The sequence below is a fragment of the Branchiostoma lanceolatum genome, chromosome 10 (assembly GCF_035083965.1).
Source record: "Branchiostoma lanceolatum isolate klBraLanc5 chromosome 10, klBraLanc5.hap2, whole genome shotgun sequence".
Taxonomy (NCBI): Eukaryota; Metazoa; Chordata; class Leptocardii; order Amphioxiformes; family Branchiostomatidae; genus Branchiostoma; species Branchiostoma lanceolatum.
Genome location: NC_089731.1, coordinates 15,094,294 through 15,107,696, shown reverse-complemented (window position 1 = coordinate 15,107,696; position 13,403 = coordinate 15,094,294). Strand labels below are relative to the sequence as shown.

Genomic DNA, 13,403 nt, shown 5'->3' with positions numbered 1-13,403 from the left:
CGACCCATGTAGCATGTGACTTGTCTTCTAAAGTTTTGTAAATAATAAAGAAAACATGACATTCAAAATCCATCACGTAACACTTTATAATGATATGATAATGAAGTGATAAAATGCAAGGTCACAGGAACGAAGCAAAACGTACTGACAAGCCGAAAAAGTTGTTTCTGATCTATTCTAATTCCTGCATGACTTAAGAATGACTCAGATTAGGAAAAGACTGCTAAGTGTTTTGTCTTAAGGTTTGTTGAATTTCAAGGTATAAGAGACATGTTGTCGATTTTTAGATTGTTTTCATCCATAAATTTTTAGGATAGTCCCTTTATTTATTAGGTGAGTAACTGATTTCCAACGTAGCCCTCCAAAATAATAATAAACAGGGTACAATTGCAATAAAAATTAATGAATAGAAACTAAATCATATATTCACAACCTCCTTGGATGTCCATAGCGTAACCATCGATGCATGAATGTATGTACGATTATGCTAACATAACGTCGCTTGATTGGTTGGATGCTTCACTCAATGATATAAACAGTAAATCCAGTTCACGTGAGTAGATCCGGCTGGGCTGTATTTCCGCCACGCTGGCAGATTGATTGTGGGAAGTCTGTACACCAGACGTTCTCTAGATCTTGAACCTAGAAGTCTCTAATCTCAGGCATTTCTTAATCGTACCTGGAGACAACGAAGTACCGTGTGAACGTCTTGAAAAATCCCAACAGATCAGCCCCTTCAGGTTTTGTTCTTCTCTGGTGATATTCAGAAGGTATATTTTTATTGCCTTATCTACTTTAATCTGTTGTCCTTGGCAGGTTGACATGTTGTGCACTGGGGTTTTGCTACCGTACCTAAAAGAAGATAGTTCCCGTTGATAAAATTTGAGAGGACTTCGAAAGACAGAAGTAGCTCTAAAAGTAGTGGTGTTTCACAATTATTAAAGATAGAAATATGTCCGTATATCTTCTTCTGTAATATACGCGAGTGTCACACTACGTTAGTTGTCTCGTGTCATCCAAACCAAGGAATGTGTTTTAGTCCAAGTAATAGGATTTTAAACCTCCTTGGTCCAAGACAGTGCTGAAGATTTGTCTAAATTCGTTGCCAAAAAGACAACGTCGTCTAGATAAATGTATATTTATGATAATCACCTATCCGTGAAAATAAATAGGATTCGTATATTTGTTCGGGGCATACAACATGTATATATAAATATACAAGGCCGCGTATGTCATGCCGTTTTGGTAGCTTAAAGGGAGAGACCGAAATTCTTTTCGCCTTTCACTATCGGTGAGTACTTTATACTGGAGGAAAACCACGCCTTTGTGTACGAGGGTGGTAAAGATGTCAAAAACGTATTGAGATACTTCAGTCTCAAGAAGAGATGTTTCTTTACATTGATGCCAAATTTCAACTCATTTCATACAAAAATGAACCTGCTATGATAAAAAATGCGTTTCTTTTTGTTCCACCCTCGTAGTTCCTGGGCAAATAGAGATCTCGGGGTAAGTCGGCAGACTGTTTCACTGCACTTCTATTGGGACATATAGGACGCTCTACAGTCTAGAAAGCCTCTCACTGGACCCGCGGCACGCTGGCGGCGTCGCTGCGGCCGATCGAATTGACAAAGCACTCAAAGAATTTCATCGACATAAGACTAATCTTTTAAAGCTTTGTGTGATTTGTTGTCTTTTTGGTCATACTTGTACGTTTTGAATGATATCTCCATTATAAAGTCAAGGGTAACACAAATCCAGTTTAGGACGCAGCGACACCGCCAGCGTGCCTCGGGTCCAGTGAGAGGGGGGCTGATGACGCATACTAGAAACCAGAATGTCGTCTTTGACATACACGTCTCGATAGACTACTTCGCAGAAAATGTCAACAGTTTCGAAGAAACGGTTTATACATCCAATGCACCTCTGTTTGTTTAAACGAGATTTGAGCATGTTTCTTTCTTTGTATATTGGAAATCTGATAAATCGCAGTTTAGATGTTTCAAAGCAAAATTGCAGTGTATAAAAGCAAAAACTGGTCGTCCTACCATCAAAGTGGTACCAGGTAGAAGATTGATACTTGCGTGGGGCTTTTATAGATTTCAAAATACTGTCTTTGTGATCCTTGTTATTCTCATAACAATAACGCACGAAACATCCGTGTATATGTTATTGCTTTGTACACATTGCTTCATCCTTAGCGGGATACGGTTGGCGTTTGCCACCTATGTGATATGTGTGACCGAGTAGTTTTAAACCTGAAAACGAACTGCACTTCTTTTAATTTCAAATGAAGAGTTTTTGCCATAAAGGATAAAATCGCCAAAACCTTATTGTCATAGGAAATTATTAAAAATGAGTTGATATTGATCAATGGCTGACGCCAATCCCCATACAGTCAACAAATAACCCGTGACCAAAAACATTACGTTGTCGTCTTTGTCCCCGTATGGCACATTTAGGGGTGAACCAGAAAGCACCTCATTGTGGAGTGTTTTTTTTTTTAATTTTCCATGCAGTGTCGGCTAGTATCTTCTTAATGTCCGTGTACCATGTCTCCCACTGTCTTAAAGGCAGCCAAAGCAATATTAGGGCCCAAAAAATGGAACTTAAAAAGATGCTGAAATTTTATGGTAGTGACATTTACTAACACTGTTTAGCACATTTGCGTAATAACTTCATACTTTGAGCATTTTGAAACCGTGCAAAACCGTGCCGTACGATGATTCTCTTAGTTTCGCGAGCCTACAAAAACTCCGACGAAGATTTTCAGTGAGATCTCACATCATAAGAACGTCGTATTTTTGCATCATGGACGTTGTCATACTTTGTGATAATGATGTTTAAACTAATCATGTATAGAAATGACTACATAAAGTGACTTTCAAAATCTGATTTTTTTGGCCCTGATATTGCTTGGGCTTCCTTTAATCCCGTTTTCGTACCCCCAAATGATCTTATTTTGTCCTTCCCTGATCAATATATATTTTGCAAATGGTTGCCAGCTTTTCTAACCCAGTAGTGGAATCACGCAACATCGTCATCGATCTTTTCAGCACGGTCCTATTTTCTTGTAGATCTGATCTCTGTCGCAAGGTGACGCCTTTGTATAGCCAGTTCAGCGGTACAACAAGTCAAATGGCAATCAATGAAACAAAACAAAACAAAAGCAAAACGGAATGGCATACCACTGCTACATTTTAGAACAGCTATTGTCAGGATTGTGTGTGCAAGAGTTCCTTTCGCCCTAGACACATGCCCGAACCACTGAAGAACAAACTGCAGTGGTTCGGGCGAAAGGCACTCTTGCACACACAATAGCTGGAGGGTGCGCGGCCGCGGGGACGTCCCCGTCGGTCGTGGATCACAGATCTAAAGGAATGGACCGGTCATTCAGCCAACCAGATGACCAGACTGGCGGAAGACCGCCAGCAGTGGAGAGCTTTCAATGAGAGCTATGCTGCCCCGACGGCTGACTAAGCTATGGGAGAGAGTGAGTGAGTGAGTGATTGTCAGAGAAGCTTGTGAGATACTTCCGTTTAGTAAGTAGGTGCAAACAGTTTTCATTCCAGGTCCTCTACCAGCCAGCCGGGAACATGTGGTGGAAACGTCTCCTGTTCATTTCCACCATAGCTGTGGCTATAAGTGGAACACATGGAGGTACGTGAGTCATTTTGACAGACAAGAGTCATTCTTCTGAATAGCATTCCACCATAAATCTATTTCTTCACTTTTTGAAGGTCGAATCACTTTTTGCTTGTCCCAAACAATATTGTTTGTCTTACTTACTTTGATAAAGTAACTAATAGAAGTGCATTACGCTTAGAATTCGATCGACAGACGAAGGAGTGCATAAGATAGTCTCTCTCCCTCAGACTTTTACTTCGACGTAATGCTAAATACGTATTGCAAATTATGAACCCTATGACATGATGTAGTATGCATTGTGACATTTGAGCGCACGTTGATATTAATATCAATGGGAATCAATCTTATATCAACTATGGTAATTCATACATAATCTATATCAACAGGAAAAGCAAATCTTAAATGGATCTGTTTTCTACTTCTTTATGAAAAATAGAGATTTCATTTTTGTTTTGTAGGATATTTCGGATGTATTGAGAGCCCGACGTTCCCGGGGGACGGGTTCGATAACGACTGTGACTTGCGGGTGGACGAAGAAATCGAGAACGGCATTGACGACGACGGAGACGGCCTGATAGACGAGGACCTACGGTTTTGCGTCGCGCCGCAGAACGTTCCCGGGGACCAGGCCGACAACGACTGCGATGGTCTCATCGACGAGGAGGTCAGATTCAGATTCAGTTATTAGCGAAGCTTCAGGAGCGAGCTTTAATAATAGTATATTTTAGGCCCGTTTCACAAGAATTCACAGAATCCGTCAGTGGACTCCGCCTGTCACTCTAGACCTTGTTATTAGTAAGGTCTGGCATTCCGGCAAGAATTCCCAGAATTTTACAGAAATCCGTCCTTGTGGAGCCGCCTGTCACTCTATACCTTGTTAGCAAGGTCTGGCATTCCAGCACGCAGGTCGATGACTGATATGAACCCACTAAGACACATGTAAGACCATCATTTAGTAATTGTAACCCCCCTTCATGAAAGTGGAATAGTCCAAGGTAGCCTCATTCTGAGAAATTAAAGACCCACGCTGGGACTCTATGTGTTGGAATCCTGGGGGTCAGGGAATAAACCATGTAGCTCCACAATCTCTGTCTTGGCTCCCTGTATCTGTGTCCAATGACCTCAACATCGGTCCATAACAATGACAGATGACCTACTTACGTGGTGTCCGATTTCGTACTATTGGGATCGTGTCAGGGAGTTACACGGAATCTAGTGTTCTTGGTTCGAAAAGGGTTTTCAACCCACCCCAGTTGATCTATCATCAGTGACAAGAATTTGTTGAACACCATGCCCCCTCAAAAAAAACCTCCGTGAACACCAAATCTTCAGACTGGCTTGGCAGACGCCTTACTGACTTAGTGCTTTGTTAACAAATATTATAATGGAAGAACTAAATAGCGCTACGTTGGTACTTTCTTTTACTCTCCAAGCAGAGGTTGAATGGGCAGATCGTCACCGTTTTATCATATGCCGTCATTTTTTGTCGCTAGGAATGGGCTAGCGACAAAAAATGACGGCATATGATAAAACGGTGACGATCTGCCCATTCAACCTCTGCTTGGAGAGTAACTTTCTTTACAGTGAAGTAAGATCAACCCAGACACCTTCGATATGGCAATAATTTTTGATTGCCACACTTATTTAAGATTTTTTAGAAATATATATATATATATATATATGAAAGTTTTCAATTTGTACATGCATTCAGAATTGTTATAGCTTGTTATGCTGTCCATGTCAAGACTCCATTGTAATGTCTTGTCTTTGTCAGCTGGGTTAGCCCTTTGTCATAGCCACAGGCTAGTTGGGCAGCCCTGGCTGTGTGTCCTGAACAGCCAAACCAATAGATAAAAGAATAAATAAATGGATTTACTCTTTTGTCAGGTGGAGAACGGCCGAGACGACGACGGGGACGGACTGATAGACGAGGACCTGAAACTGTGTACCGAGTCACCGAGCTTCCCCGGTGATGGCGAGGACAACGACTGCGATGGACGCATCGACGAAGAAATCGACAACGGCGTTGATGACGACGGTGACGGCTTGATTGACGAAGACACCAGCTTTTGCGTCGCTCCTCAGAACGTCGCCGGTGATCAGGCCGACAACGACTGTGACGGCCTTATCGACGAGGAGATAGAAGATGGTATAGATAATGACGGAGACGGCAGGATCGATGAAGATCTGTACTTGTGTATCGAGTCTCCCTCCTGGGCAGGCGACGGAAAGGATAACGACTGTGACGGAAGGGTCGACGAAGAGTCTCAAAATGGCGAGGACGACGACGGAGATGGACTCATCGACGAGGACACTAGCACGTGCTTCGCGGGCAAGCAGAGTTACGGGGACGGGGTGGACAACGACTGTGATGGCCGCGTAGACGAGGAGGTCAGAACTACATCTACATTTAGGGGCAAAGTAGGGAGGGTTGAGGTCCCGGGCTAAGGCGGGCAGGCCTCCAGCTTGGCACGGAACGACTCAACGGTGGGAGCCGTCACAACCGTGCCAGGCAGGGTATTCCACTGGAGAATAGTACGGGGGAAAGTAGGAGTAGATGTGTCAGTTCTGGCGTAGACGGTTTTAAACTTCAGGTGGTGGCTGCCCCGGGTGCGCCCCTGAACTGCTTTCATTAAATTGTCAGTGTCTATATTAACTAGGAACTATGTAACCTATATGACTTAGTGTTAGACCAACTGTCTCTGACCACTCTGTAACAAAGACGCATTGAGCTCTGTAGAAAATTCGCACTATCTGTATCAGTCTCACCCACTTGTACCAGCTGGTTTCCCCCGAGGCGTGAGGATATGCACGGAAGAGCGCTGAGGTCCGAAGACAAGTTCTCTCAATTTAGACGCAGAACCTCTAGGTTTAGGAACACCACGATACCGTTCCTTGTCCAGTTACGGAACAACTGATTTGGTTTTTCTATGTACATAAGACGTTTTGTAAGTGTAAATCATGCCTTAAAGCTGCACTATGTAAGATTTGGTCAATATAGAAAGTCAATTTTTCTACCATTTCTTTACATAGTATGTTGAATGAACATAATAGAATGACGTACCCGTATTCAGGAAGGAATGTTTCAACATCATTGCACCATATAAACCAGTTTAAAAACTGAACTTTCAAAGCCAGTTGGCAGTTGGGGCAGTGTGGCCACACAGGCTTATCACCCCAACTGCCCAGTGGGGTGCCTGATTACAGTTAACCACAGTTTTTGCCAAACTTATCAGAGTTCTAGCAGCTTTGAACGGGGGAAATCCGCTTTATCAGTTCCCTACAAACTTGGCTAACATATTTCATCCTCATTCAAAAAGATGAGTGTTTTTGAAGAAGATGATCTTCATAACATCAGCTGTTATCTAGTGTCGCTAAGTTATTAGCCTACCCAGGGGTCCTGCCAGTGTGCAGGAGGCTGTTGTTTACAAACATTTGGTTGAGGTGGTGTCACAGACTTTTGCAGCTTGTTTTTGTACAGTTAAAAACACCATACATGCCAGAAATAGACGAAGTAATGATGGAAATATGCTGAAAAGTGGTTGTCCATGTCATTTGTATTAGGATTTGTTCACAAGAATATTTTCAATTTTTGCGCCAAAATATTACATAGTGCAGCTTTAAGGTTTCCTTCCTAGCTAAATCGGCATTTTGACTTAACATTGTTTTCTCATTAACAGATTGAGAAGGAACTGTAGTTGTACTGAATATTGATAGCTGGTCATGAAAGAATTCTAAATCTGATTTTTTGGACCATATGGATGACGTCATCAAATTGCATTGCCCTTGATATGATTTTTTACCAAGAGAAAATACAGCACATTGGTACATAACACTGCAATGGAATTATGTTTTTCATGTGCATAATGATCAAAGCTGCAAACGTAAGTTCGCACAAATTGATATCTAACGTTACTCATCATCTGTAGTTATTAAAAAATCACTGTTTGTACCTAATCAAAAAAGATCATTTTTTATGGACACTTCAAAGATACAAACGCCTTTGTAGCTGCAATTGCATATTATTTATTGTGTGATTTTGTTACTGAAATAAACCATCATTAATTAATTAATTAATTAATTGATTCATTGATTCATTCTTTCTTTCATTCATTCAGGTCCAGAACGGCATTGATGACGACCGTGACGGCCTGATCGACGAGGACATGTCGAGTTGTTTCGAGTCTGTAACCCACCCTGACGACGGTCTCGACAACGACTGTGATTATAGAGTGGACGAGGAACTTCCGAACGGGCTGGACGACGACGGCGATGGCAGAATCGACGAAGACGTAGTGATAGGTAAATGGCAATACTTTAATTTTTGTTTCTTTCACTATAACTTTATGTTCACTGTTCTCACGGTCACCTCTGTACCGTGAACTTAGCATCACCGTGACAAACTTGCCAGACAAATCGCGCTCCTAGCGGCCAGCCGGTCATGTAACCGCCATAACCTCCGGCCGAGAGCTTGTGTAAACACCAGGCTACGTGACAAACCTGTCGTAATTATTCATGATTCCTACACACATCCGTTTCGTGAAGTTAAAGTTCAGTGAAAATGCCCATGTTCCTTACACCGGGAAATTTTGCTACCGTGAAGATAAAGTGAATTAAAGCATTCTATACTATAAGGCCAGAACAACAGGCATTTCGGGTGGATACTATAAGGACAATTAAGGTTCCATCCCATTTTCAATTCAATCAAGCAATTCTACAATTGACTTGTGGAGGCTCATGCTATGTACTTACTGGGAGGGGCGATAAAAAGAATTCGAAAAACGAGTCATATATACCAAAACGACAATTAAAACGGAGTCAAAACAGTTGCCTCAGATAGAATATTACAATTTATTAGTACCGATATTATGTAACGTTACCTTAAGGATATGAAAATACATCACCCGCTTTCCCTATAAGAATTTGACCTTTTTTCTCAGATATTCATCCGCTTATGTGATAAATATCTAGACACTAGACCACAAAATGATATAACAAGAACATACTGCAAAATATAGATTGGTTGTAGTCAAGATATCACGCTGTAATTTCTTGCCATCGGTTTGGTAAGATATATTTGTCGACTAAGATATATGGTAAGATATATTTGTCGACTAAACGTCTGTTCCAACTGGTAATGCTATGCCTGTTTCTACCTGCTTAAAGGAACCCCCAGCAATATTACGGCCCGAATTCAGAAAGTCTATTCATTTACTCATCTCTACACATGATTAGTTCAAACAACACTATCATAATGTATAGCGACGTCCATGATGCACAAATACGCTGTCGTTGTGATGTGAGAACTCAACGAAAATCGTCGCCAGGGTTTCTGGTAGGCTCGCCTAACTAATTAAGGGGATCATCGTACGGCAAGTTTTTGTGCAGTTTTAAAATGCTCAAAGTAGGAAGTTATTACGCAAATGAGATAAACAGTTTTAATAAATTTGGCTACCATAAAGATTTCGGCATCATTTATTTCCATTTTGCGCACTAATATTGCTTTGGTTGCCTTTTAAGGTCCACCGGGTTGTGAAATGGACTTAGTCTTCGTTCTGGACGGGTCATGGAGTATTGGAGAAGTCGTGTTTGACGAAATCAAGCAGTATATCCTGGAAACCATCGAATTTCTTGAGATAGACAACTACAACGTCAGTGTAAGTGCACAGTTCGTCCTTTTTATTTAGTGGTGTCTTTCCGAAGTCTTGCTAGTAACGTAACATGACCAATTATCGTCCAATTTAGTCAAAACGTATTTATCTTAAATCCGCGCGGACAGAGCCAAATGTTTAACCCATGGGAAGAAATATCAGCTCTTCTAAAAAGGAAATGCATGGTCTGTAAGCTTTTCTCCGCCTGTTTAAAACGTTTTTCATTGTTTTGTATAAAAGAGAGAGATGGCAAAGGATCATAGTTATGACGTTCTTTATTGCTCATGAGAACAGGCTTTGGCATAATACACCGCGACATGTGGACATGACCCAAACTGGACGTAAACTGGCACTGCACGTTAATTTACTGCACGTTAATTGGTCATATTACGTTACATTCTTCCAACTACACACCTGGTGTATTTGAGATACCGTCCACAAGTAAGCCAGGTTGACGGTTCAGTAGTGATTGCTTATTGTGAACCTCAACGATGATATAAGATAGAGTTTCATTCGTATAGCTCTATACTACTAATATATGCATTTCTAAGCACATCTAATCATTATTTGGCGTTGGTGATATAGAACAGGCTAGACCAATACAGATTCTTGTCAAATATAGTATACGTGTAATGGAATATCAGTCTTATCCAGTAGCAAAGAGGAAGACGGGATTTGGTACCATTAGATTAAGGGGCGCTCGCTATAGCCTCCTTGATAATGTTAAGGCCCTGCCAGACTTGTGCGTATAATCAAGTGCGTATGAGGTGCGCATTAACATTTTTTGTCTTATGTAAAGTTTGCAGGGAAGAAATTGTTTTCTACTTTTACCCACCCTTGTGCCGCCTAGTTATCAAACCAAAGAAATGACTTCTTCGGCTGCAAGCTTAACCTTAACCAAAACGTGTTAATTAATACGCAACTCATGCGGACTTGCATATACGCATAAGTGTGACAGGGCGCTAACGTACTATCACGTTCTGGGCACGTTCTGAGCACGTTCTGGACACGTTCTGGGCACGTGCCCACACCCCATAAACAGGTGGCAGTGATGACGTATGGAGGCGGAACCTGTATGCCGGAGATCACGCTGGGTGGGTACGGGAACCAGACTGAGCTGGCTAATTACATCACAACTAGCGTCAACTTTACCGGTGGACTCACACCGACCACACAGGCTATGTACACCATGCAGCGAAGGGTACGAGCATTACTAGAGCTATTACCTTTGCCAAAAAGGTTATGTTTCGGGCACCTCTTGTCTCTGCTGTGGATGGAGTCTTATGATATTTAAATTTTAATAGGGGAAAAAGGGTGGGGAAAACGAAAGTCAAGTTCGATAATGCCTATCAGCTTTCTGAGGCACTGCAGGGGAGCTTCCGGTTTTGATATCTCGCGTTCTGGACATGCTATACTTTTTAGTGGTAGATAGCTTTTGCTGTTGCCTTTTTCAATGACATACATGATAAAGAGTCAGACAAGTTCTGATGGAAAATCTATGTTCAAGTATTTAAGTATGATATCCATTTTATGTGACACTATTATATGACGTCAAGGCTGAAGATTGTTTACATTGCAGTAGATGTTCAAGTTCAGACATCTACCGGTCGACGATTGTACATTATTCACTGTTCTTTTTCTTTTAATACATGTCAACATGATTCTACCGTAGCAAGTGTTTCAAAAGGGTTATGTTTATGCGTCAAAATCGAATTGACGGAGGCCATATGATGTATTTCAGAAGAGACATCATGATAGAAACATATACATATTCGAGCTCACACTCACACTATACATATTTGAGCTCACACTCACTGTGTTTTCGGTCAGATTTCCTACAGAGAGAACATGACCAAGGTAGGCGTGGTCTTCACCGACGGGAGGGCGCAAAGTTCGGTTTCCAACAGGGTAAGGAACCCAACACACAACATGCTGATATTACGTCGTAAAAGTTGCTTTATTTCGCGCATGGAAAGGCATTATCCAGATGCATTTTCTCCTTGATGTCTATTCCAGAAACTAAAAACATGATTTCAGGGCTTCAGATGTTGTGGTTCATATATGTCTAGCATGTACTTACTAATAGTTGATTTGTCTAGGAAGAAAAATCTTTCAGTATCTACGCCTAAAATGTGAGGGCCTCACACGATCGAGGTTATACATGACAATCTTTTTTTCATTCAAATCAATATTCTAGTTAAATCCCCCCTCTCACTGGACCCGCGGCAAGCTGGCGACGTCGCGGCGTCCTAAACTGAATTTGTGTTACCCGTGACTTTATAATGCATGTGAATATCGTTCAAAGCGTACAAGTATGGCCTAAAAGACAACAAAACACACACAGCTTAAAAGATTCGTTTTTTGTCGATGAAATTCGTTGAGTGCTTTGTCAATTCGATCGGCCGCAGCAACGCCGCCAACGTGCCGCGTGTCCAGTGAGGGGGGGGGGGCTTTAAGTGAAGGTTTGATACTATTAAAACACGATATTTCTTACCCAGAACATAAACGAAACGGAAGAATTGTTGGCCGAGGCGGTAGAGGAGGCGTTGGACGATGGTTTCGAGATGTACTCTGTAGGCGCCTCCATAGTCGACGCGTTTGTCAAACTTGACGGACTGAGTCTCCTCACCAACTCCACGGACCGTGTTCTCATCTTCAGGGACCACCCGCCCAAATACCTGGCCTATAGGATCAGGCTCGACAACTGTGGTACGTATGGAACGTGAACTCGTTGATTGTTATGCTTAGATCCCAATTGCGCCGGTGCCCGACGGGGGTGTAGTCCCGGCCGGGCCGCGAAGCCAAAAATTTGTCCCGGTGGACTGTCAGGTACATCCCGGTGGACTGTAGGTGCATCCCGGTTCTCGCACGATTAGCTCACGGCGTCTATTTGTTACCGGGTCCCGCGTTGATTTTAAATCCGAGTTAAAATGATTCAGGGTCCCGGCCGGGCCAAAAAATAGCCCGGCAGCCGCATGGTGTCCCACGGGGCCACTTAGGGCGTCATGCCCGAAGGTGCCCAAAATACCCCGTGAACTACGGCCGGTGGAGCCCCTTCAATTGAGACCTAAGCATAATTCGGTATAAAGTTGTGTGTCATTAGATGCAGTATGTATTTATCATCCTTTGAGAACTAAAAATATTGTTAAAGGAATTATATCTTTAGTTTTGGTCGTCACAGATTTCATATCAAATAGGACAAGATACGTGTGATAAGTAACAGTATATCACGTGAAACTATGTATATACATAAATATCTACGTCACTGTCGCATTGTTTTTATCCTGCCGTCAATGTTAGGTATACAGTGTACACAAAAAGTGTATATGAAAAACATTACGAGTATATGTGTATCGCACCATTTGTCAGCAAGTTCATTTCGTTCTGTATCCATAGGGCTCTGTATTGTTTTTGATCGCAACCAACTGTTTTTTTTTCCCCCTCTCTATACTACAGTTGAGGAAGAGGAGGGGTGACGCCCGGTGAAGACACAGGGCAGACACAACGGCCACTGACAGGACCATGCATTCATGCTTCTATCAGTTTTACGTCTGCTAGGCCTTAAAGCTAGTAACGTTGGGTAACCTAAATTCGCGGGGTACTTAAATTCGGGATTTTTCGAAAACGGGGTATTTAGGGATATGTGCTAGATGCAACATAAGTAATACTGCTAGAAATGCAAACCTGCCAGACTTACGTATTCAGAACACTGTCTGAAAAGCTTCGATAAGCATGGATTATAAGGCGACGAGGTCAAAAACTCTCCGTCCCTTATTGGAACAGTCTGAGGACTTCGTGGGAGAATTAAACAACATGGTTGTCGGCTGGTTTATAAGAAAAATGTCACATCCGCTTCCTGCTCAACACAATTATTTACAAGACAACTTATTACAATCTCTTTTGCTAACCTGCAACTGGATTCTAAGTGTGATCAATCATCAAAACTCCTCTCTGTTGCTACAACCTACGGCACGTGTATTTTCCCGCCGCCATATTGTTAACCAGAATCCTGTTGTCAAGCAGACGACAAAGGTTTGTGAGGAACACTTTTTTGTCTAAATGCTGCGTGTGATAGTGGACTGAGGACGATATTTTCCTCAAAGTTTG

The 13,403-nt window shown here is 42.1% G+C and overlaps 1 protein-coding gene across 2 annotated transcripts; it reads left to right on the top strand.

The window, feature by feature from the left end:
* Positions 1 to 553: 553 nt before the first annotated feature.
* On the top strand, positions 554 to 12,864 carry LOC136443292 (uncharacterized). 2 transcript variants are annotated; one of them, XM_066440473.1, is made up of 10 exons: positions 554 to 770; positions 3,570 to 3,657; positions 4,104 to 4,309; positions 5,533 to 6,036; positions 7,764 to 7,947; positions 9,166 to 9,302; positions 10,339 to 10,497; positions 11,127 to 11,204; positions 11,795 to 12,005; positions 12,753 to 12,864. In XM_066440473.1, exons 2-10 carry the CDS (start codon positions 3,594 to 3,596, stop codon positions 12,770 to 12,772), a joined length of 1,563 nt encoding a protein of 520 aa, XP_066296570.1. In that variant the 5' UTR covers positions 554 to 770; positions 3,570 to 3,593; the 3' UTR covers positions 12,773 to 12,864. The 2 variants fall into 2 exon arrangements, with proteins under 2 accessions (XP_066296570.1, XP_066296569.1); XM_066440472.1 differs by having other exon boundaries at positions 3,558 to 3,657.
* Positions 12,865 to 13,403: the final 539 nt, after the last annotated feature.